Source organism: Haemaphysalis longicornis, unplaced genomic scaffold (genome assembly GCF_048455015.1).
Source record: "Haemaphysalis longicornis isolate Haplotype H1 unplaced genomic scaffold, Haemaphysalis longicornis Haplotype H1 scaffold_2, whole genome shotgun sequence".
In the NCBI taxonomy this organism is placed as follows: domain Eukaryota; kingdom Metazoa; phylum Arthropoda; class Arachnida; order Ixodida; family Ixodidae; genus Haemaphysalis; species Haemaphysalis longicornis.
This window is the reverse complement of record NW_027526295.1, coordinates 288,283,884-288,309,076: the sequence shown is the minus strand read 5'-3', so window position 1 is coordinate 288,309,076 and position 25,193 is coordinate 288,283,884. Positions and strand designations below refer to the sequence as shown.

The following is a 25,193-nucleotide window of genomic DNA, read 5'->3' as shown; positions in this document are numbered from 1 at the left end:
CGCTACCAGTGCGAACGTGACCATTTGCCAGCCTTTAAACCTAACGTTGTGCTTTGAGTTCTGACATCATCAGCCGGCTCCCGCAGCTCGGAATGCAGTGATTTCGTACTTCGTCGCTCGCCCAACAATATACGGTTTAATGATTTCATGATTTCTTGAAATGTTGTAAGGCCTTACAAGGATGTGAGGCGTTACGGCCACATAATGTTAAGCCTATAGGTATGGGCCTAACATGAGTGATTGGCCGAGGCTCCTATGACAGTCATAGCGGAGAGAAGCCGCACAGAGAAAATGATGATAGCAACAATGAGATGCCGTGTCAGCAATGTATATGACGCTGGTGATTTTGCATTCGATATGATATTATGAGTGCTTAGGCGTCCTCAGAATTTTGACGCTTAGTGCAGTGCCGCTGAGTGGTGGATGAACGTTGTTTAGCCGCAGCAAGTCAAGTCACACGCTTCGCTGCGTTGCGATGGTCTCGTACTCAACAGCTGCCGCAGCCGTCGCCGCTGTAAGTCTCAGCGTTTTTGCCTGGCGCGTTGCGCATGCCCGTGCACCTTCTCTTATTGTCTTATTTCTCACGCTGTCAACAGAAATTTGGCTTTGTGATGACGGCGGAGTTTCGCACAATTCTCTCGCACTAAAAAGGATCTTAGCACAAAATAATCGCATACACACCACACAAGACTCAGAGAGGTTCAGCAGTCCACAATTCACCTCGCTTGGCTTCACTAAGTTCACCGAAGTTAGAATTTGGCTTGGTGAATTTTTTTGAGGTCATGTAAGCGTAATAAGAGAGAGATAGATAGATAGAGAGAGAGAGAGAGAGAGAGAGAGAGAGAGAGAGAGAGAGAGAGAGAGAGAGAGAGAGAGAGAGAGAGAGAGAGAGTGAGAGAGAGACCCTTTAATAAATAGGAAAATGCAGAGAGGTTCGCCGACATGAGTTCGCCGACATGCTACTCTGCAAAGAAGAGGAGAGGGAGAAGAGGCAGTAGGTATAGTTTAGGAGAAGAGTAGAAAAAAGATTAAACTAAAAATGAAATACAGTCCCGTTTCCGGGGATTGAGTTAAAAGTTCCTCGCAATGAATGGAAGGCTACAGTGTTGTAGATACACCAATGTTGTCGAGGAACTCAAATAACGTGAATAAGACTTCGCACTGAGCAGAGGGAGAGGGCCATGGTCCAAGTACCAGTCTCAGTGTTAGGGGTCCAAAGAGGAGGCATTCAATTTTATGCTGCAAACGGCACCTTACTCGGCATAAGCAGAGCACTCTAGTAATGTTCGGTGGTTTCAGGAGAGCCGAAACTGTCGCAATATGGCCTTGATGTCTGGCCTGTAAATACCGCGTTGAGGCCAAGCGGTACAACGTTTCCAGTCGGCGGGGTAGTAGTGCTCATTCTAATTTAGGGGTCTATGCCACGTAAAGAACTGCTGGTACTCTGTCATGGACCATAAACGGTTCCGTAGGCACGTGCGGGCAGCTTCACGTGCTTTTTCGATTCCCATGACACGGCCGCTCGATGGAAACAAGGTTTCCATCGAGCGGCCGTGCCCACAATGTCACTGGAGCCTGGGAAGCAGTATGCGAGATGATGTAAAACGCTCGCCTCGCGCGAGACACGTTCGAGAAGAGCTAGCGGTTGGGAATTGCGTTCATTGGGCGATCCCCGCCGCAGCGCCATCATCGTCATCAGGCGGCGAAGAGGGACAGGGGCCATGGCCGCCACGGTCGCGCGGCTTCTGGTCGCCGCGGCCTTGCTCCTCTCCGTCGGGCCGGCACGGGCGGCCGCCACCCACCGGTTCCCCAACCCAACGGCCGAGGAGGAGAGTGAGTAAGCACACGCTACAGGTGGCCCCTGTGGTGCTCGGATGCTCAGCAGGCAGGGGCCGTTTGAACGCGATGGCATTTCGGGGACAGTGCACCACGTGCTGTCGTGACGAGCGTGCCTCGAGTCGCTCACCTGGCGCCCCACTCTTCTGCGCCGTCGTAACAAAGCGTACGCGGTGACTTACCAGCTGGACGATGCAGCGCAAGGGGTCCGAATTGCTCACATTTTGTCCCAGGGACGTCAGCCGCGTAGAGCCTCTCCGCAGCAACACAGGTACTTCCAGTCGTAGGGAAGCCAAGTCTTGTCAGTCGTACCTAGAGTCACTAAATAAGCTACGCTTAACCTGATCTAGTGGCTCTATCCTAAGCCAGTTTAGCACCTTGTACTCATCAGGGAAATCTAAAAAAAAACAAGAAAGTGAGGCGTCTAGCAGGCCAACTTGTTGAAAAAAAAAAGGTTTGCACATTTACATGAATACAATACTGGTACGTACCCCAAACGTATATGACCTCTGCAGAAGCACGTCAATGTTTACTATATCCACATGACTTAATAACGGTGCTCACCGCAAACAAGAAATCCTAAAAATACCTCACTACACTGGGACAGTTTCATGTGAATCCAGGCCCACACCACAAATTAAACCTAAGATAACATACACAATATTAAAAAAGATGGAAGCAATAAACTATTATTTAAGCTATTACAATATACAGCTGCTTCTACTGACTCTCTCACCAAAACGACAATACGCTATGTTTCCAAGGACATGTGGGCCTCCTTCAGTGACACCACAACATTGCCTTTTACATTAAAAGGCCGCTTGTTCAACCTTACAGAACGGCCTCCCTAGTGTAGCGCCAGTTTCTCAGACACAGGAGCGTAGCACCAAAATTTGACAGATAGAACTTCGAAGAGCAGAGTACGGTACTTATTCATTACATGTGGCGAATACGACCAGTGTTGTTGCATATACATATGTGGGGTACGCAGTGGGTGCAGGTACATCACAACAGGAAGCTGCTTCTGTTGATTCACTAATTACTAAACCAGAACAGCCAGCCACGGCCATATGGATTGTTTCCTTTAGGAACTGCATGACACTGACCACACCTAAAAACCTGCTTGTCGAGCAACTTACCAGAACCCCCTTTTCCTTATGCAACACACGTGTAACAGAACATCCTCATAAAATAAAAACAGGACAAGCAAAACAAAACATACATCCATTTCAAATGACAATGTCGTGCTTGCATCATGGAGTCGGTTTCTGAAGCGCACGCTACCAGGATAGGGTGCACAGCCGAGGGCATCGATGGTATACCAAGCGACCATTGTGATGAAAGCTAGAGGTGGACGATCGATAGATTACCTTACCGACTGATGAATTAATGCATTAATCGCGATAAAATTTATTACCAGTTAATCAGTTCAACTCACGTGAGCGCTTTAAACCAGAAATTAGGCTCCCCAAAACTTTACGTTAGATTATCTCACGCTATCGCCTTGCATTATTATAGCCCGCTAGAAAAATGCCAGAATTAAAACCGCACGTTTGAAGTGGCAACGACGAGAGGCTCCCGGTTCGCTTCTTTGTAAAATAGCGACACTAAGCACGCGTTCCAGCCACCATATGCCAGCCACATCTACTACGCGGGGTTCTGTTTAGCGGGCCATCAGTAACACCACACACATCGACGAAGTATTGCCCTGAAATTCAAGAATGTATATGACTTTGACTCATCCGTATGGACGACCCCATATGAAAAAAAAAAAAAAAAAAAACTGTGGTTGATTCCTCTGTCACAGGAGTCGGTAAAACACGACAGTGAAATGTGGAGCGAAATCTGCAGGTGAGCATGATTTGCGGGTCGGCGACTGTCTTGTGGGTGTGCTTGGCAAGCGACGTCCTGTTGGCGGGTCGCTTCGGCAAAGGTGTACTGGCGTCATTTCCGTGATGGATATGACGTCAGTGAAATCTTGGTGTATCCCGGCATAATACAATTTCGTGTTAAAGTATAAAACCCGAAAACGAACAACCCTAAACATAACGTACTCTCTAGTACTAAAGATTGTTTCCCCGGAGAAAGACCCTGTGTGCAGGGGTGCACCCTTTACAGGCCGATTGCTTCGTTGTACTGGCGTCACTTCCGTGACGGATATGACGTCAGTGAAATCTTAGTGAATCCCGCAATAAAACACTTTCGTGTTAAAAAGACTTCGAACTCGAAATGTAGTTTTTCGCACCAACCAATTAACCTATCAATTAATTGATTAATGACTGTAGATAAATCGTATTATTATTTTTTAAATTGATACCCAACTCTAAATAGCTCATGGAAACGGCGATTAGCCCAGCCACACAGCAAGCGCATATTGAAATTTGACAGAAATTGTCAGATCAGCTGTTTGTCGCTAGGCTGAGATAATGTGCCCAATGCCTCCCGCTTTACGCTCACATTAATTTATAGCGATCTTATATGCGGCGACAATGCTCGCTGCCGACGGCACGTTTCGACGTGCGGCGTGCGACGCCACCGCGCCCTCCCGTTTGAATGTGGCGCCGCGGCGTCCTGGAAACAGACCACGCGCCTCCGTTGCTGTAACAACGGGGCGCATGCGCAGAGAGCAGTGGTAGTGAGATCAAGTGCAAAAGAACTGTGGTTGATTCCCCTGTCATAGGAATCAGTAAAACACAAAAGTGAAATGTGCAGCGAAATCTGCGGCTGAGCATGATTTGTGGGTCGGTGGCTGTCTTGTGGTTGTGCTTGGCGAGCGACGTCCTGTTGGCGGGTCGCTTCTGCAAAGGTGTACTGATGTCATTTCCGTGACGAATATGAATTCAGTTAAATCTTGGGTATCGCGGCATAAAACACTTTCGTGTTAAAATATAAAACCCGAAAACGAAAAACCCTTAGTATAACCAGACGTACTCATAAATGCTAAAGTTTGTTTCCCCGCAAGAACACCCTATGTGCACGGGTGCACCCTTTACAGGCCGCTTTCTTCGTTGAACAGGCGTCACTTCCGTTACGGATATGACGCCAGCGAAATCTTCGTGCATCCGTGAATAAAACACTTTCGTGTTAAAAACCTCTCCCCTCCCGTCATAGCCTGCCTTTCGTCGGGTCGGATGCTTTGACGCATGAGTCAGTTGTGTCGCGATGGTTAGCCGTGACGCTACTGTCCACCGTAGTAAGATGAACCCCGTGGTTCATCCCAACACCCCAACGTAATTGTTTCTTGTAAGGCCACTAAGCTCAAATCTCAGTTGAGCTGCAGGCTCTCATATCCGACGATAAGTAGGTCCACGATGAAGCGGCACTTCAAAAAAATGTGTTTGATCTCTCATAGGAATCGGTACAACACGAAAGTGAAATGTGCCTTCACAGGAACCGTTGAATGTTTATTGTGCATCGATGTGAACTTGCACATTCCTATTTATATTTCATGAATATGGCACCGCTGGACGCATCAACATTAGACACGGTATTACACGCGCCGGATCATTGTGTAAATCCGACTGAAACCACAGGCGCTCGCAAACCATGCGAACGAAACCAAGCTGGTTGTCAGCGAATCGTTTGGTGAATTCACGGTCCGCTGCAGTGAAAAGAGCCTGATTTGCGGGTCGGCAGCTACCTTGTGGGTGTGCTTGGAGACCGAAGTCCAGCAGGCGGGTCGCTTGGGCAAAGGTGCGGCAGCTTCGGTCGTGCTTCGTGGCGTGTGCGGCAGACGGTTGAGTTGCGAAAGCTCAGCTTGTGGAGCGCGAGAGACAGTTCGCGGCCTGCAGAAGTAGCGCCAACTATCGGCGCTCATTAGCATCACAACCCACTACTTCGCTTCACCTCTCCTAGACGACAGTACCATCTGAATAGAATCTTATAGGAAAGGGTATAAGGCGCGTTCGTAAAGCTAAACAAGCGTGAGCCATAGCCCAGTCGCAGAACGTCTGCCTCCCGTTGCGGCCGGAGTGATCGTGGGCTCGAAACCTAGCGCCGCCGCGTCAGTGGAACTTTTCTGGTGATGTCATTTCCGTGACGGACATGACGTCGGCGGGGTCTCGTTGTACCTCGGAATAAAACACTTTCGTGTTCAAATTATGGCTGTGGTAAAGCTTTACGATGTGTCGATGGGATTCTATGGTATGGGACAGAAGACCAATCGCATGGGCGTCACTTGCTCGTCCCTTTGTCGGTCCACATTACAACAACACATAAAACGGTTTTAGTCGCACCCTGGGCGCTGCGAGGTCCGGGTCACCCTCGCTATAGCTGAAGCTTCTACTCTGACAACTCCTGTCGCAACACAATGGAAGTCTAACAGGCCTGAAACAAGGAATAACTATAGCGCCCACAACGCGCGCAAACTGACCGATGACGGTCTCCTAGAGCACTTTGTAGAGTCCCCAGCCCGGAATCGGGTACAATGTTGGATAACCGTAAGGAACCACCAGCGTCAGTCGCCTGCTTCCTCAGCCTGCACTGAAGGAAACCCAAGCTCCCCGCTCTTTGAGTCAGCTAGGCCACGTGGAGCTGCATGGGGGTATTTCCCCGCGACCTGGGCCGGCAGTCTCAGCTTTCCTCATTTCATGTCCTTTCGAAGTGTCCGTTTGAGCGAGCCCTGATTGGACTAAAGCAGACGACCCGGCATCGGTTTCTGTGCATACCCTTGGCCAGAGTCCTCGCAAGTGCAACTGCGTCACGACTGAAACGGACGCGAAACGGGCATTTTCGGAACGAACACAACTTAGCATTCCGCCCCTGATTACCAAGTCTGATACTCTCGAGGGGGCAGGTTTTCTGAGCCGAGACAAATGCGTTTTTTTTTTCTCGTGACAGAGGAGCCCGAGTTCTGGTACCGGTCGAACCGCGAGGCCCTTCGGCAGCGGCTGAATGCGGAGAGGCGCGAGGGCCGGGCGCAAAACGTGATCATCTTCATCGGCGACGGCATGGGCGCATCGACCATAAGTGCCGCGCGCATCTTCAAGGGACAGCTGGCTGGCACGGCCGGCGAGAGCACGTCCTTCTCGTTTGACAAGTTCCCCCACACCTCGCTCTCCAAGGTGAGAATAACTACTACATTCACGAAGTAACAAAATGCATCAAATTATACACTGCAGGACCGCGAAAATTCGAATCTAAATTGTTTATATCTTCGCACCTCAAGCAGTGAGTAGAATTGCTGTACCCTTATTTTTATCATTACCATCATTATTGTCGACATTCCCATCACGTAACGAAGTTACACCTTACCTAAATATATTAATAAAGAGCTATCCACATAACAACTACATAACAAAATAACAACTGACAGGCCTATGACCAAAACAAGTCATTTGTCAACCATGTCAATAAGTGAGGTTTCCCCTTACTTCTGCCTTACCTGCAATTGAGGAACTCTGAGCTTATACTAACGTCGATAAAAGTATCTGAAAATGTCATATCTGCAGGCTAGTAGTGGGTAATGTCTAGAAACCACTGCTGAGATAACGCAAAGCATGGGACGAGTAGGCGCCAGACGCCGGGTATGCACGTGCTTCGTGCATGTGGTTTATTTGCACGAAGAGTGTGCCCACCCAGTAATGTGCACAGCTAGACAGAAAGGCGGTTGTTACCCTTACGCAAGTGCGCATGCTAGCCCACCACTGAGTGGGCGGAGTACGTGTTACAAGGCAATAAATAAATAAATAAATAAATAAATAAATAAATAAATAAATAAATAAATAAATAAATAAATAAATAAATAAATAAATAAATAAATAAATAAATAAATAAATAAATAAATAAATAAATAAATAAATAAATAAATAAATAAATAAATAAATAAATAAATAAATAAATAAATAAATAAATAAATAAATAAATAAATAAATAAATAAATAAATAAATAAATAAATAAATAAATAAATACCGGTATTGAAGAAAGAAAGAAACAGGAAGGGTTACGCAGCAACGGGGAAGTTGTAGGGACATTGGCGAAGTGCAGAAAGACGACACACAAGACGGACACCTAGGGTGCGCATACGACACAGCTCTCGGGAGGGCAGAGGGGAATCCCGAGGGGTATCTCGCGCTGACCCAACGAGACAACTCCTTCCGCGCATTGGTTCGGGCTGGCCGGTGCGCACCTGGGACGGAAGGAAGGTTGAAGAGGACGACCCGTCAAACACGCGCCACAGTATACTCGAACGCGGGTCAGGACGGTGAGCAAGTTGACGTCACTTGGGGATTGCGAGATTCTCATCATGTCCTGACCTGATCGCGCGTCTTGTGGGAGGCCCTGCTTTGCACGCTTGCGATTCGCACCACGGGCTGCATCTTCTCTCGCCCTCGTAACTTCACGCAGTTTGCATAAACGCACGCGCGGCGGATCAATGCTGGCAGGTGCGTACCGAGGCCAGCGTCCGCGTGCCCTCGTTTCGCACGACCTTGTCTTGCAGGTAGCAGCTGGCCTGCCCGGAGTGGGGCGACTAGTCCGCCTTTTAAATGTCGCGTCCGGGCCGGCTCGTTGGTCTAGGGGTATGATTCTCGCTTAGGGTGCGAGAGGTCCCGGGTTCAAATCCCGGACGAGCCCGGAGTTTTTTTTTTTTTCTTCTGTTAGGTGCCTTTGTTTAACTATTGAAAATATAAAATGGGTGGACAAATTGGATATGTTCTCCACCGTGGAGTACCCCCGTGCAATGAAAAGCCGCATTCGTATGGATTAGACTCGTTACTCTCTCACCCGTCTGTTGCGGGATGAACTTGTAATGTAATGGAAACTATTAATATTGCTGCTATTTTACAGATGCACAAGAATAATGTTTTGCTGTTTTAAGGAAGCGTCAAGAATAATATTTAAATAATTCTGATGACCTCATAAGATTGATCCCATGCCTATTAACAGACTACGGCATGCAAGTAAATAAAATAATTCAGTAGACCTAATTTCGTCTTAGGCTACGTTCAGACTACCGACGCAAAAGCCATATCGTGATCTATGGACGTAAGCAAACGGCGTGTCACGCAGTTAAGTTGGCTGAGACGTGAAATAACGTCATCCTTTAAAGTTATTACGACAGTTTCGGCAAACAGTCTGAACCCGGCCTTACAGACCAATTTTGTTATCATGCTCTAGCGCAAAAATTCTCAAGCACATAATCTTTAAGCCGTTACCAAAGTTCTTAGAAGAAAATAGCATTATTAATACTTGCCAACACGGCTTTAGGAAGGGATTATCTGAGACAGTGGTCCTCGGGCATTGGAGACCCCTTGTAAACTGGCGGAAGCGAAGGGGAATCACTTTTAGCTAGGAGGGGGGATACAAACTGGAGAGTGGAACATGTCATTATTTTAGAAAATTCCACGCTACTTTTTTTAAACGGATATGTGCGGCCACGTTCAACCTTGTTTGACACTTGCGATTCAGTTATGTTATGCAAGCCTGGAAAAAGCATGCTCACACGCGTGCGTTGTAGAAGACTGTAACAGAAGCTTACACCTTTCCCTTGGAGAACGATAACACTTCGAGAGTTTCAACCAAAATGACAGTGGTAAACTTTGCCTTCATCGCTGTATTTTCGTGAAGCTCCATCAACTTACTTTAAGCTTCTGCACGCTTATGTGCAACGAAATTTACGTTATGAAATTGAGGGTTGGACGGAAACCCGTCTGGTAAGGAAAACACATGACAATAAAAAAACTGGCACCGGCCAAGAATGTTTAAAATCCAAAAAAAAAAAAACGTTTCGGCTCCCGTACGGGTCACAAGGCACCCGTACGGGAGCCGAAACGTCTTTTTTGGATTTTAAACATTCTTGGTCGGTGCCAGTTTTTTTATTGTCAAATTTACGTTATCCTTAACAGTGGCCGCAATCCATAAGCCTGGGGAACATTCTGCTAACTATAGTCGTTGATGAAGCAACTTAGTGTGCTCAGACGGGCCATGATTGTGGCGCAGCCACTCGCAGATATTGCCCCTTAGCCTACAGGATGACTGAGGTAAGACTGAATGTTAAGTCGTTAGAGACCGACTTAAAGAGCTGGTTGGACCGAGGCCTATCTTTCTTCCATGTGCCAAAGCGTCGTAATTGATGGCCACTTTTCCAAACCGCGTCCAGTTCAGTCCGGCATACCGCAAGGGTCCGTAATTAGTCCACCCTTTTTTTCCTAACATTAATGATTATACGAGTAAATCTCGCTGAATATGAGATTGTTCGCCCATGGCTACGTACCTTGTTTGGAAGTACAAAATTCCGCCGACGAAGCTCTTTTAAATTCGGCGTTCGCGAAACTTCAGTAATGGTGCGCAACCTGGCAGAAGAAGGCGAATGTCTTAAGACAGTAGCTGCGAGCATGACGTGGAAGCGGGAAACTACAAAATTTTCACATTACAACCGATAATAATTCGTTATAATTCGTAAACAGCTATAAATATTTAAGAGTAATAATTTGTTCAGATTTGAGACACGACGATCTCCGGTATCTGAGAAGAACATTGAAAATCTTTACGAAAGAAATAAAATTAGTAGCCTACAACACCTACATTTGACCGGTGATAGAGTACGCCTTTGTGTTACGGGATCCTCACACGCAGGTCAATATCACTAAATTAGATGCTGTGCAAAGAAAGACCGACCGATTTGTCTAAAAAAGCTATAGTTGGCGCATATCACCGAGTGTTCACTAAAAAACGGAACGTAAAGTTAGATACCTTACAGTCCATGCGATATTATGAGAAGCGAATACCCCGCACTGTACTTGTCTACAGTTGAGTGTTTCATGTAGTGCCTAATTTTTCATGAAAAACTAGACATAAATAAGAAAACGTACTTGGAACAAATATAATTCCACGCTCTGCACGTACACAACACTCTAAAAAAGCTCAAAGCCTTCTCTTGCAAAACTGATGCATTTAAAAATTTCGATTTTACGATTATTCGCAAGTGAAATAGGCTGCAAACAGATATAATATGGAATGTGGGTACCTTAAATCTTTCCCGTCGGCGTTAAAAAAAAAAATCCCTCAGAAATTTAGGTCTTCTTTCGCGCTTTGAAGGCGAAACCTTGCGATTATCGAAGACTCTTTTATTTGTACATCGCGTTTGTGTATCTTGCTTTGCTTTCGCCTAATAATAATAGCTTTTATTGATTCCATAAAACAGGATACATATGCGGGTCTGCCAAAGCCACAAGGGCTTGAAGGGCAGTTCCCTCGACCGAGTCTCTTTGTCTATTGCCACAGTTCATAGGCCAGCTTAGAACTGATCTGGACCCCTGCTCACACCGGGCCGGGGGTAATGAGGCGGCCCATTCTGCTGCTCGAGAGCTCACCTTCCGAGCTGGCCCCAAGCTCGCCCGCTCGCACGGGGCGAGGTCCGCAGCGGTAGCCGATTTAGCAACCCATTTCCGCCTCGCCCGCCCCTACTCGGATTCACCCGTCACTATTTCCCTCCCCAAACTGCCCATCTTGTGGCATTCCCGCGACCTTATCCCACAGCATAAGGGCTTGTCCCAATGATCCCTTTCCCTCTATAGCCTGCGACGAGCAGTGGAAGGGGGCGGGGCGCTGGGCAGTTCAGATCAGGAGGTTGAAGCTCCTTTGACGAATCGGGCTGTCATTGTCGCCGCCAAGCGACAGCCTGCGGCCACCACGTTTTTCTTTATTGAAAGAGGAAGGGGAAAATTATCGAGGCGATAAATGCCTCTTGCGATGAGGGCACCTCTATCAGACTGAATCTAGGAGAAGTTCGGACAGAAAAGAGGATATAAAGGGAGAAGAAGAGAGATGATATCCCCACGGACAGCACTGGCAGCATCATAGCCGGTCCGAGAGTGCTGCATCTCTCAAGAAGTTTACCAGGGCACGGAACGCGCTTTCGCGCTTCGAAGAGAGAACAAACTTTATTTCCAGCAGAAGCTTGAAAGGTAACAGTCCGGGAACAACAGGATCGAAGGGGTGTTTGAAGCACGACCAACTATACTGTTGGTCATGGTTTGAAGGCTGTCCGAGATTCCCAAGAGACGCAGTTAGCGCGGTTCGAGCCTGCGAATGTTGCGGAGATGGTGGGCAGGTGGGTGAACTTCTTTCTGCGCAGCCGTGACAGGCGATTCGCAGACGAAGTAGGAGAGCGAGGTCAGTCGCATCGAAGGAAGCGGGATAGGTGGCTTGCCGGAGGCAACTCGGGGGTCAAGGTGCATGACATGGAGGCCCCTCGGCTGAGATACCGCGCCACGTCCAGGGGCCTGATTGCCTTGCTCAGATAAGTGGATGGGTGTTGCGCTTCTTTTGCCAGGCGATCAGCCTCCTCATTCCTCTCGATGCCCACGTGAGCAGGGAGCTACTGCAGGTGGAGGCTGAGGCCTCTTGCACTCAGGCTATGTAGCTTGCTGGCGAGACTTTTCCGTAACAGAGCTTGGCTCAGTAGAGTTTATCTCTCTCTCTCTCTTTCCCGTTTTCCGCGTGAATTCGTTCTACGCACGTGCCGCCACGTGCACCTGCCATGTCGTACGCACCAGGGTAATGTTTGTTCTCTTCTGGAAGGGTGCCGGGTTTGCACTGTGGTTGGTGCGCCTGGCTGCTGCAATGGCGATCCGGGCTCAAATTCCCACGCGAGCGCAATTTATTTTCTCTTTAGCAGCAGCGGCGGCCGTTTTGGAACCATTAGTGTTGCCGCCGCCGCCGATAACTACTATAGCATAAAATAATAGGTACGGGGATTGACCGAAACTGCCCATTATGAGCGTATTTTTGGCGCCGCTTATCGCTCCGCGCCTTGATGATGCCTTCCGTACGGATAAATTTGCCTAGCCTGAAATTTGCCTGGCTGCATATTGTTATTACATGACCTCGGTTATATAAAAAAACTGAGCTTAAGGTTTGCGTTCGCCTGCTAGGATATCATGACAATAGTCTAGTATACAATCCTCCCACAGACCGCTTGATGACTGGTAGTGGCGAGCACGACAGGAAATTGTGCGCCACCGTAACATATCGGCCGTGGTTGATGCTTTTTCTCCTTAACCACAATTTCGGAGTGATGTGGAGGGACACGTGCACAGGTGAGTCGAGATCTGAGGCGGAACATGTATAGCGAGGACTGTGGTCCGCAGGGGAGGGCGCTGTAGGCTTGCCAGTCACTTAATTGCTAGGGCGCTGCGGAGGTGACCTACCCTGTATTCGTAGTCGCATGTACTGTCCTATAATTCATGTACAGGCTTTCCCTAATCACTCCGTACGAAGAAGAATCTGACCTCATGTACGTATGGACTTAATTCTCGGCGGGGCCGTACGCCACATTTTACGATAAAATACGTTTAAAGTCGAAAAAATGCTCTCGGAGTGCGGATGGGGTCGCGCCCATGTTTTCCAACCGAAGTAACCTGAACGCGAGATTGGATGTTTACCGCTCACAGTGCTGCACGGGGCGCGCCTCCTCCTTCGGCGCCGTAAACGGGCTGGTGGGTGGCGGACTCCCCCGCGTAGCGCAGGTGTACTGCGTGGACCGCATGGTGCCGGACTCTGCGTGCTCGGGCACCGCCATTCAGTGCGGCGTCAAGACCAACTACTACACGCTGGGCGTGTCGGCGAACGTCGAAATGGGGAACTGCAGTCAGTCTTCGAACGCTCGCTACCACCTCAAGTGCCTCTACGACCTCGCCCAGGAGGCCGGTGGGTGGCTCGCCAGAGATGCGCGTGCATTGGACTAGACACAAGCTTCAATTCACTACTGCACTACTCGACTGCTCACCTGCGCCGCTCCGCAGACAGTTTGTTGGAAGAAATTCTCAAGGCCCCCGAAACGGCCGCGTAGCACAGGTGACAATTCTTGGTTTGGAGTGAACCCGACGCAAGCATGCGGGCATCAGTGCGTTGCTAAGCGTGAATTCGAATTCCCCACCGATTAGTAGAGCCCTCGTTCATTTGCAGCTTATCTCTGCGTGAGCGTGGTCTCTTGAGAGTCGCAAAACAAATGTACGAAAAACAAAAGCTTGTAAAGCGGCTAGCTGTTAATGGCGCGTCTCTCAGGATCGTGTCTCGTGCCCCTGTTGTCGAGTGCGGTTGCCATGGGAACGAGGAGAGCGCGCAGCTGCGCAACGACAGCGACAGGCAGGGCTGCTATGGCGAGGAATACAGAGGCGCAAGTAGTTGCTCCTGCCCAAATAACCGCGTGCGTTGGAGAGGAGGAGTAGGGGCGTCGATGCAATGGCATCGCACACTGGGACCGCTGAAGAGGCTCTTCGTCATCACTGCCCAGTAAACGGCCCGGAAGTGTATACTTGAGCGCGGGTAGAGTCGTAGCCGCCGAGTCGCAGCAATGTCGCGAATGTCGTAGCAATGCCGAAGGAACATCATAGCAACGCTGTTACATAATCGGACCAGCTGCCGCCGGTTTTTGTGCGACCGGTTTCTAGGTATAACCGTTTTGCGCTAGCATACTTGACTTAACCGGGCGAAGTGGACGCGACAAGGACATATCTCCATAGACTATAAACAACGACAAACGCGCGTTGACCCTTAACTGAGATTTAATTTTGGAAACAAGGCCTACATACGAAGGCACGCTGTTTTGAAGGAGCTGGCCTTCTTGGATGGACGTTCTTGACATATGCGCGTAGAACGGGGTGCTTGGTGGGCTGCGCAGTGGCATGATGACGTTATCTTCTTTTTTATTTATATGCCCCTTTGTTGTTATTAACATTCAGTCGTAAGTAGCGCCCGCCCTTGTCTTCTGCGTCCTCTGTCTTCTTTGCTGCGCTTAACGGTGTTATAAACGGAGTACCAACTAGCTCGTGCCCATACGCTGCTAAATTATATTTCAGAAATAAAGCCGTGGTTAGTCAGCGCTCGCTTGCCGTTGTTAATTAATGCGACAGCCTCATTGAAAGGCTGACCTCGATTGACCCCGGTGTCGGCAGGCAGGAGGCCCAATAGTAGGGCTCTGGGCCGTCCGATGCCCTGCGAACGGGACAGACACTGAGACACCCGGCTGCGCGGTGGCTCCTTTGCGCAGACAAGAGCACGGGCTTCGTGACCACGGCCGGCGTGACGGACGCGACCACGGCGGCGGGCTACGCGCACTCGGCGCACCGCGAGTGGGAGAGCACCGTGCAGGCGGCCGGCAGCAGCGCCGACAGCTGCTTCGACATCGCCCACCAGCTCGTCCACCGGCCGCCCGGCATGCACCTGCGGGTGAGCAAGCCAGTGGAGGGGAACGTATGGGCAGCAACTTCAGGCGATTTTCGCGGTGTTCGGGATCAAGGCGAAACCTTGCGGTGTGGGGAATATAGCTAAGCATATATATAAGCCCAATTAGTGGACACCTTCTGAAGAAGCGATTGCTTTTGTTGGGAGAGATTTTGGAGCAGAAAATCAGTTTACGCTGCGTCTGTCGAAATGACCGAAAATAAAATAGGTCGACTGAGAAATGAAAGCACGACGCAGTCAGCGGTGGGAATGGAACTTGGGTGTCAATGGAGAGTTACAGCAGAGCGGAGAAACGATCCCGGTACGGCGTCCGGTGCGCCTGCGCATGCGCACAACCAGTTTTTTCGCCTCGGCGCACGCGCAGTGGCGCCGCTCGCCTACCGGGTACCGTATTGGGACTGGTTCTCCGCTCTGCCATAACTCTCTGCTGACGACAGGCGTTTCACGTTGTCAACTCGACCAGGGCCCACGGAAGGAAGAGGGTCACAATTGGGACGTCCTCTTCCGGCGCCAAAAAATGTCGAATTGCGTCCTCTACACCTTCCTTGGCGATCATACCTGCCGGCTTTCCTTTCTGTGTCCACTCAACGAGCTCCTGATTAACCCCCTCCCACACACACACGCACGCACGCACCCAATAATAGAGAGTTTTAGCATAGGGGCTACCGGAGGCTCACGCTACGGCGGTGGGTTACCGGGACCCGACTGCGCATGTGCGCGTGGGGAGGGCGAGGAGGTCGTCCCTCAGTGGAACCGAACGCGCATCGTCCCTCCGCGAGGCAGGCGACCTTTCCTGCGGAACAAACATGTACAGCCTCCCAAATTTTTAATAATATAGCGGGAGCGACGACCGACCGGCATGACAGCGCCTTATCACGGGGCTCAGCAGCGAAATAGGCGAGAGTACGCGCACGCGCATAGGGCGATCTGCTGTATGAGTGTCGTCTGCTACGCTGTTTCCTTGAGAGTGGTACACCCCCTGCGCCTGCATCGGAATGACTTTGTGTCCCACACTGCTTAGCTACCTCTGGCGGTAGCGAAACGGTCTTGCAAGACAAAAAAAAAAAAAAAAAAACAGGGGGTGTGGTGTCCTGAGAAGAACAGCGGTGCAGGCGCCGCTCCCACAACAGATAGTTCTATGCGCGTGCGCATAACCTCGCCTATTTTGCCCGGGAACACCGTGATAAGGCGCTGACATGCCGATCGGTCGTCGCTCCGGCTATATTATTAAAAATGTGGGAGGCTGTGCCTGCCCAATCGGGCCCCGCCACCCGCCGCCGTAGAGTTAGCGGACGCCAGCCGCTATGCTAAAACTCCCCGATGGAAGAAAACGCGTGCTATTCATGCCCTGCACTCAACGTCCAAATCCGACTGCGTGCGTGTGTAACGTCCCTGTACGTGCACGAAGACAACTTTGCAGTGGTATATCTCTCCAGTCCCCGTCGGCTGCTCATGTTTCTCCCAGCGCTACCTAAACATGCGTCAGAAACGAGCTACTCCTTCATACACGAGGACAGCTTGCCGCGTAACTGGCGTCCGTCACCTGGCGTGCGCGACTCGCAGTTCATCGCGGGCGGCGGCCGCGAGCACTTCCTGGTTCCCGAGGAGGCCGAGCAGACGGGCAAGAAGGGGAAGCGGCCCGACAGCCGGAACCTCATCGAAGAGTGGTCCAACCTTAAGCAGGCGGACCGCATGAACGCCCACGTCTGCGAAACGTGGAAGGAGCTCGAGCAACTGGACCTCGAGACCACGGAGACGGTCCTCGGTGCGTAATTGGGCCATACCTGCCTGCTTCAGCCAACTGTCTTTGGCGGCGAATGACAATGCGCACAATTTTAGCTGATGCGGCCCGCGCGCGGAACGTTTGGCGGCACGTGCTTGCCGCGCGGACCACTGAGGAGGAATGGGGCAGGCATTGAGGAGTGGTAATGCCGAAGCTTGGTGCGAAATAGTTGCGGCGTGGATGGGGAGTGCGCCCGTACGTTACGTACATGTGCGCAAATCGCAGCGCTGCTGGCCAACGGGGACCTCCCGTTCGAGAACCTGGACGACATCCGGCACGGCCACAGCCTGCTGGCCAGCCTGACGGAGAAGGCCATCCAAGTCTTGAGCAAGAACCCCGACGGCTTCCTGCTGCTCGTCGAAGGTGCGTGCAGCATCCACTAGCAGCTCTGATTTCGCGCTGCTGGAACCGCGGCGTTCCTCTGTTTCTCCCCGGTCAATCGCGTGGTCTCCTCATGAAGTTTCTGTCGTGGAACTGCTATGGTAACCGTGCTAACAAGATCGCTGCGCACACGTGCGACAATCAGGAGTTATCTAAGGAACTGAAGCAATATTCACGATGTTCAGTGGTTCAGAGCGAAAGCGCCGCCCGTCGGCGCAATGAATGAAGCGGCTAAATAAATGAATTGGCTGCCAAAAAAGGAAACAGCCAAGAACACATTTTATTTCTACACATAATGGAATCACAATTTACTTTATTGCTCTGTAGTTGAAAAGACAAAGCCACATATGCAAAAGTTGCTGAATTTTCGCTTGGCTACCAGCGCCATGGCGGCGCTTTATTTTGCGATACTGAAACTAGCCGAAGTGTCCGGCCCCTGGTCTGGCTACTAGCACGACGTCTGTCATTCCGTGCGACGGTCTTCTTATCGCCTTACCCTCCCACGCCCTCCCGCAGCTGGCCAGATCGACAAGGGCCATCACGAGGCGCAGGCGCATCGATCGCTGACCGAGGTGCTCTCGCTCGACCTGGCTGTCGCCAAGGCCGTCGAGATGACGCGGCCGGACGAAACGCTCATCGTGGTCACCGCCGACCACGGACACACGTTCGTCATGGGTGGCAAGCCCCGCCGCGGAGACAACATCTTTGGTGCGCGCACACGTCGCTCTTTCCTTAATTAGCCCTCCCCGCGCGTCCGTCTATCGCAGAGAAGGGAACCATAGGTTTGCGCTGTTCTTCGCATACAGGCCCGCACAAGGGTGGCGCCCGGGTGAGGCCTCGGAACCATGTGCACGCACCCCCGCCAACTGCTAAAAGGGCGCAAAATTTGCGATTAATTTCTTTAAAAGTAGAAATGCACTTTTGGCTATATCACTTACAGCCCCTGGATTTACATTTCCCCCTGCCAAGACTCTGGGCAAAGACGAGATGAAAACGGGGAGGGACCTTCTCGAGGCGTTCCACATCGGTCAACAGCAGGAAGGAAATTTGTGTTCCTTCCATCGCCCTAAGCGATAGAAAGATCACTTTCCAGGAAGGCTGAGCTAAAGATGAGGGGGCAAAATAAAGTGCAACGATAGCGTTTTTATATTTAAAAAATGTGTGCTTCGCTAATAGCATTGTGCATAAGTTGGCGGCGCATTTTTCGCAGGATGTGTTAGATTTTCATTTGCCAGTCCAGCGTTGCCTCTCCTCCTCTTTGTTTGCATCACCCTTTTTTCCCCTGCCTCCATGTAGTCCGAATGTGCACGTTGGTCCTATGACCTCTTCGCTTGCGGCATGCACGTGGTTTAAAAATAATAACAAAAAGAAAAAAAATGTTTTGCATGAAACTTTTGCTGCTCGAGTGTATATGCGTGCAGTAAATAATATCAACGACGTCAGGGTCGATTACGCAGGACTGGACGACAGACTAGCTCCGAGGACCGTGCTCAATTACGCCGTGGGCCCAGGACACCAGAAAGACTACTCCAATTTGACCCTGGAAGACACCGGTGTGTATGTCCATGCATAAACGTCGCCCCATGCAGTTCTCACGCCGACATGCACATGCACGTGAACGAGCTTCGTTATTCAGTGGAGCGATTAAGGAAATCGGCTGCTGAGCCCTAGGCCGAAGGTTCTATTCGGAAATAATCCGCCGTTGTCAGTCGTTATTGTGGTGTTGATATTTTCATGTGCCGCTCGCCGTCATTGCAGCTAAACCGCAAGAGGAGCGCGTGGCACCACAGCGCGCCTGCAGAGGAAGCCGCCAGTACTGTGCTGTGTGGCAAGCGTAAGAGCTAGATTGCATAAAAGCGGCACCGGTCTACACGGGGCAGCGAACACACACACAAAAAAAGCAGCTGAATGAGCTCTTCAAATAGAAGACGTGGCTGTATGTAGTATCGGCCGGAGAAAAAAAAGAACCCCGTGGTTTGAGCTTGCAAAGTTCATCCGCTGGCTGAGGTGCGCTGTGGCATTCGAGAGATGTTCCGGGCCTTTTCGGTGAGGCGCGCCACGTCACACTCGGCGGCATAATTTTGCGCAGCTGAGCGAGGCTTCAAATTCCCGTCCGTGTACTACGAGAAGGCGGGCACACACAGCGGCGAGGATGTGCCCGTCTTCGCCTACGGCCCCTGGGCGCACCTCTTCAGCGGCGTGCACGAGCAGTCGTACATCTACGAAGCCGTCAGGTGCGTAGACAGACGGAGGGGGACACCATGTGATAAGTACCGTGACCCATTGGCCTCGGTATTCCATGATTTCAAGAGTTGAGCACAGGAACGCTTGTTTCTTGTCTTCATTGTTCCTGTCCTTTTTTGCGCTGATTAGTACTGCACTGTTTCGAACAGCTCGCGCGTTAACGTACCGGGCAACGGTTGAGGAGGAGGCCAGAGGTGAACCTATGGTGACCTACAGAGAGATAGTGCGGCACTATCGAGAGGATAGGCAGAAACTTCCTGCCCCGCACCCAGAACTCACGCGGGAGCAGCAAGTACTGTTTCGACAAATTCAGTCAGGATCTTTCCCTCACCCTCGCTTACTGAATAGCATGTTTCCAAATCAGTACGACAAGACCTGCCCGTTATGCAAGCAGCTCGGTACTCTTCGCCACATGATAGGAGAGTGCGCCGTCAGCTTAAAACACCCACCCCTCATCAGCAACTCCTTCACTAAGAACCCCACCCTTACCCCTAGCGAGCGATGGGAGATCTTGCTGTCCAGCCCCGCCTTGGAGGATCAGCTACGGCTGGTTACCAGGGGCCAGGTGGCGAAGGCAGCATATAGAATCCTGTGAAGAGGGATCCACTCTCATCCAGCGCGTTTAGCGCTGACATGCTGTGCAAAAGTTATTCCTCCTCCTAGCTGCTGCCTGCCCTTGTTACTGTTGTTAGCTATAGTTCCCCGTATCATCAACGCCTTGCAATGCGGTCCAAGTAGCGAGTTGCGTGGCAGTTGTAAAGTGTTGCCTCTTTCCATGCTTACGCATGGGTGAGACGGGGCCGACGCTCCAGACGGGCGGGTCGTTGCCAGTTGCGCCCTTGCCAGGCCTGCGCGCAAGGTGTGCTGCAACAAATGCACGCTTCTTTTTAAAACGTCGGCAATGACTTCAGCTGGTTTGCAGTTTGGAACAATGTTAGCGCTCATATTTAGCTCCATTGCGTACACTGTTGGGTGTTTGCAGGTATGCAGCTGGCCTCGACGAGTCCGGTCGGACATCGAAGCGTCATTCCGTACTAGCGGCAATCACTGCCTGGCTCCCGGATCCCGTCAAATACGCCATCATGCTCACCGTTCTCTTTTATCTTCACCTGATTATCAAGGCTTTTATGTAAGCACTAATAAATAAATTGTCTTCGAAGTCAACTGAAAGATTCGTCTTAGCTTCCAGCGAAGTCCGTGCACGTGAGTTGATGTATGGCCTTTGGTGGCGCACTTGCCGTGGTACACACGTTACACATCCATAGGGTATATGTCGGGGATTGGATGTGATGACCACGTGATAAACACCGCTCTGCCAATCACTATTAAACAAAATATAAATAGCCTACCTATTTGCCTGTTAGTACTTTAGCGTATCTCGGCCGATTTCTATACAGATGCGGAGGAATTATAGGCACAAGGTAAAATCGGTGGTCGTTACCTAGGTAAATGACCTTATTGCAGGCCTGACGCTTCAGTCGTCTAACAAGCAGCAGGCTCAAGAGACGGCCCTCGCACTCTCCGGAGAGAAGCTAAGGTAATCATCACCGACGGTCATGGCCGGCTGCCCAGCATACCAAGCAGGTAGGATTTCAAGGCAAGCCCTTACGGTTCTTCTCCAATGACCCCCACAGAGGCAAGTCTAAATCATGTGGGCGCCGGCCCACTCTTGCTCTTCGCGGCAGCCCGACAGCACACGTCCTGGCCCGAGAATTCGCCCACCGCCACCGGGCACCGCAAGAGTCGGAGCGGGCCTCTTGGCAACCACTGCTCGCTTACGCCGATAACACTACCGACCAACGAGGCAGCTATACTCTCCAGCCACCGATCAGGCCACAAAAGAATAGGAAGTCCTCGTGACACGACTATAGACCAACACATATCCACACCCAACCCTACAGGCCATTCATCCTAATCTCTACGACCCCCACTGTGTCCATCGCCAAGCTCCCAAGCACCCTGCAGCAAAACCCAGATCTTCCCCCATCCCCAACCCCTCACGCGAGTTGTGGGAGAGTACACTGGCCAGCTCATGCCCCGAAACGCAGCCTTTTCTAGTGGAATGGGCGAAGACAGCCAGCCGCACCAGAAAGACTCCGACTGCAAATATGCTCTCACCAACTTCAATTAAAGTCTCTCTCTCTCTCTCTCTCTCTCTCTCTCTCTCTCTCTCTCTCTCTCTCTCTCTCTCTCTCTCTCTCTCTCTCTCTCTCTCTCTCTCTCTCTCTCTCTCTCCAACTCGGTTTTCCGACGTTGTCTAACGTATTCAACCGGTAGCTCGGCATTTTTTATATGACGTTGCTTGGTACGTCGTAAGGCTGAACTTGAAGGTTGCCTAACGATAAGCGTGGACGTAAGACTGTTTAGGCTTAACGTTATGTGACGTCCTCAAGCGGTAGGAAAAACTACTTATTGTCGTCAAGCAGCGGAAACCCGTTTACGTTGTGAGACCTCAACGTTAGACCTAGGGCCGTATTCTGAGTCCCTCCTCCAATCCATTTGCTCCCTCCACTTGGCTGAGGGGAGGATTCCACAGTCCTTATACAAGGGGAAATCGATTTCAAGGGGAGGAAGGACTCAGAATACCAGGGCTAAACTCTGGAGCAGTGCCAGCCGGAGGACATGGGTAGAGGAGTCCCGGCCAAAGACTGACCTCCGACTTTTGCAGCTGTGGGCCCAGCGCAAACAGGCTGAAGTGGCTGCCTCGCGGGATCACTCGTGTGCGCCGGCTCGAATGCGTTTGCAACGCTTGAGCGCTGCGGCCAGACGACATGAGAAACGTCTTCCGCGGCAACGATGGCTTAGCTGGTGTGAGTCGCTCGGCCCTTCGTCCACCACATCGTCTATTTCGCGCTCTTTTTGGGCAATGGAATCAGGCGACCGCACTCCGGATGCAGCAGCCAGTGCGTGCCTGGCATCAGGCAAGAACGCGGACCAATTTGCCGTTGATGTGGTTCGTGCCTTGTACCCTGCATTTGACAACATTCCTGCTAGCAACCCGTGCCCGTTTCCTCTACCGCGCCACGTCGGAGCCTCTCCTTCTCATGACGCGGTCCGTGGAATGCAATCGGCTTTCACCATGGCAGAGTTCCTGGCTGACCAGGCGAAACTTCGGTCATCTTTTGGCCCAGACGGCGTTACGTACGAGGTTTACAGAAGCTCGACGATCCGGCCCTGAGCCATCTCCTCGATTCCATCAGTAAGGTGTGGCTCTCGGGCCAAATACCAGAGTCATGGCTCCGGGCAGGTATCGTCGCTATACCGAAGCCAGGCAAACCACCCGAGCATCTCCCCAATTTGCACCTAATCGCGTTAATGCGCACCTTGTGGAAACTGTTGGAGCGAATGCTGGCTACGCGACTTCCGTAGTGGATGGACATTTACCGGTGGTACCACCTGGCACAGATTGTGTTCAGACCTCGTCTGGGGCAGATAATCGACTTGAGCACTCATCATCGATGGTGTTACTTGGCGGCCGATCTCGCAAAGTGCGGACGTTGCTTGCCATGGACATTCACAAGGCATATGACAACGTCAGCCACAGCGCTATCCTGGAAGTTCTCCAAAGCTTACTTGTGCCGGAAGAGGTCCGCTCTTTTATCCGGACCTTCTTGACTAAAAGATCATTTTCAGTACGGATTGGTGGAGCTAGTTATGGCCATTTTACGCCCGTCCGTGGGGTGCCTCAGGGATCGGTGATTTCACCATTCATCTTTAACGTAGCTATAGATGCTGCCGCTTGCTTGGCATCTTGGCTTATTGCCAGACCTACACCTTCTGGTGTACGCGGACGATATTACAGTTAGAGCTGCATTAATAACATTATTATTACATTACATATTACATTAATAGAGCTGCAATGCGGACGATCACCTGCTTCCCTCAAATAACGCCCATACCATCTCTTCAGGCAGAAGCTCAACTTAACACCCTGGATGAGTTTGTACATCAGCGCCGCTCCACCCGCCAGCACAAACTTAATTTTGTCGCGGAGGCAGCGGCGTTGGCGATCTATATGGGCCATCCTCTACCCGCCTTACCAGCCCACCCTGTAACTAGGCCGCCCTGGCTGTAGCATCAAGTGACCGACAACCGGCCGCTAACTAGGCTGCATAGTTGGTCGACCGGAAACGCAGACGCGCAGTCCGAGGGAGCACCATTACTAGCGGCAGTGAACCAACCCCAGGTTGTAGAGGCATTTGTGGACGCTGGGGCCCAAGACGGAGTTTTAACTACGGCGATCGAATGTCCCTCTCATTCAGAAGCGAACCAAAACTGCGCTTATGAAACTCTCCGCACCTGGGCTTCTATGATCGCGGAGCTTACAGCAATCCGGGACGGACTGCTAGCGCTACTACCGGTACTTCAAGCCGCTGGAAGTTTTACTGTACAAATGTACACGGACTCAACGGCGGCCGTAAGGGATTTGCGTCGTGTAGCCTCCAAATCGTCTGTCTCAAGAGACATTCATAAGCTACTGGATACGTACCCCTGCCCTCTCCGACTGCCGTGGATCCGGCGTAGTACTATCACCGCTCATATTTCGGCGGATAGTTCCTCTCACCTTACGTCGGTTCCACGACCACTGCTTGCTGTCAACTGACCCACATGAACAATTAGTCCAACTCAAGGAAGATCTGCGTCGCGCCACACGCGCTCTCATCCCACCGTGTGGAACAGACCTTCCAAGTGGGCTCGCTCGCCAGGACGAGGTCCTGCTCCGTAGACTTCGAGTTGGGGTGGCCCTCTCTCCTGCGGTGACCCGGGCGTGGCCACCGCGATCCCATGCCCCGTTTACCACGACCTGCCCCTTCTGTACGGCCCCTGCCGAAGACGCCGACACCAACCACCTGCTATGGACATGCCCTTCCCTGAGTGCGGCGAGATCCCGACACCTTCGCGGCACAGGCCTGCATCCTGGGAGACCCCCCGCCGATCTCCAACGATGGCTGTGGGGGCCCCACCACCGCTGTCTTCTGGACTTCCTCCGGGAAACGGGCGTCAACTTGTACCTGTAGGACCTTATTCCAAAGGGCATACTATCGCAATTAAAAAAAAATGTCCGACAGTTGCTGCCGTTATTTCAGCACTGATACGTACCCACCCGCGGAGTAGCATATGCATTGAATAGCGATTAATAAGCAGGAATGTATGCTGCTGCCGCCTGCGATGCATGCTGCGGCATGCACCTAGCAATCAATGAATTAATTACGTTGGCGTGAGATTTCGCCCGTCCTGTGTGCGTACTCCGAAGTGTTACATAGATGCAGGAGGTATTGGACAGCGCTTCGTAGGCAAGAATGTATGCTGCCTTTGCGCGATCCGTGCTTGGCGAAGTCAAACCACCTGTCTTTTTTTTCCTCTGTAGTGCCACTCACAGCCGTCACTAATGTGAGAATATGAAGTAAGTTTAAGCGCCAAGCACAATTTCAGGGAAAAAATGATTTCGATAGGACACAGGTGCACTAACAACTACCTGAATAGCGCAACTACTGAAGTTGTGCATGGCGCTTAAGCCTGGTGGCATACCAACTAGCTCGCACCGTTACATTAACTCACTAATGCGAGCTTGTACGCAATTTCTAGTCCTCGCCTTTGACCGTCATATATGCTGTTGATGTAAGAGACGGGTCCTTCAGCACCATGCAGTTCTCTATGAACGTCGTCTATGAACGTCGTCTATGAACGTCGGTGCCGTATATAATATATGTATAAGTGTACTGGTTTAAAGATATCTGCACGGAGCAATTACGGGCAGCTTGT

At 51.0% G+C, this 25,193-nt stretch overlaps 1 protein-coding gene and 1 non-coding gene across 2 annotated transcripts; both read left to right on the top strand.

The window, feature by feature from the left end:
* Window positions 1–871: 871 nt before the first annotated feature.
* LOC144170838 (alkaline phosphatase-like) lies at window positions 872–20,594 on the top strand. The gene is made up of 10 exons (XM_077700855.1): window positions 872–1,833; window positions 6,676–6,899; window positions 13,306–13,486; window positions 14,829–15,007; window positions 16,586–16,787; window positions 17,031–17,168; window positions 17,703–17,894; window positions 18,644–18,739; window positions 19,276–19,420; window positions 20,413–20,594. Exons 1-10 carry the CDS (start codon window positions 1,722–1,724, stop codon window positions 20,561–20,563), a joined length of 1,620 nt encoding a protein of 539 aa, XP_077556981.1. The 5' UTR covers window positions 872–1,721; the 3' UTR covers window positions 20,564–20,594.
* On the top strand, window positions 8,339–8,410 carry Trnap-agg (transfer RNA proline (anticodon AGG)). Its single transcript has one exon. It is a non-coding gene; the product is annotated as a tRNA-Pro (tRNA).
* Window positions 20,595–25,193: the final 4,599 nt, after the last annotated feature.

Coding starts and splice junctions, on each gene's coding strand:
- LOC144170838 (XM_077700855.1), top strand. CDS start 1,722: ATGGCCGCCACGGTCGCGCGGCTTCTGGTCGCCGCGGCCTTGCTCCTC. Junction 6,900..13,305: donor CCCACACCTCGCTCTCCAAG/GTGAGAATAACT, acceptor CGCGTAGCGCAG/GTGTACTGCGTGGACCGCAT. Junction 16,788..17,030: donor GACCACGGAGACGGTCCTCG/GTGCGTAATTGG, acceptor CGCAAATCGCAG/CGCTGCTGGCCAACGGGGAC.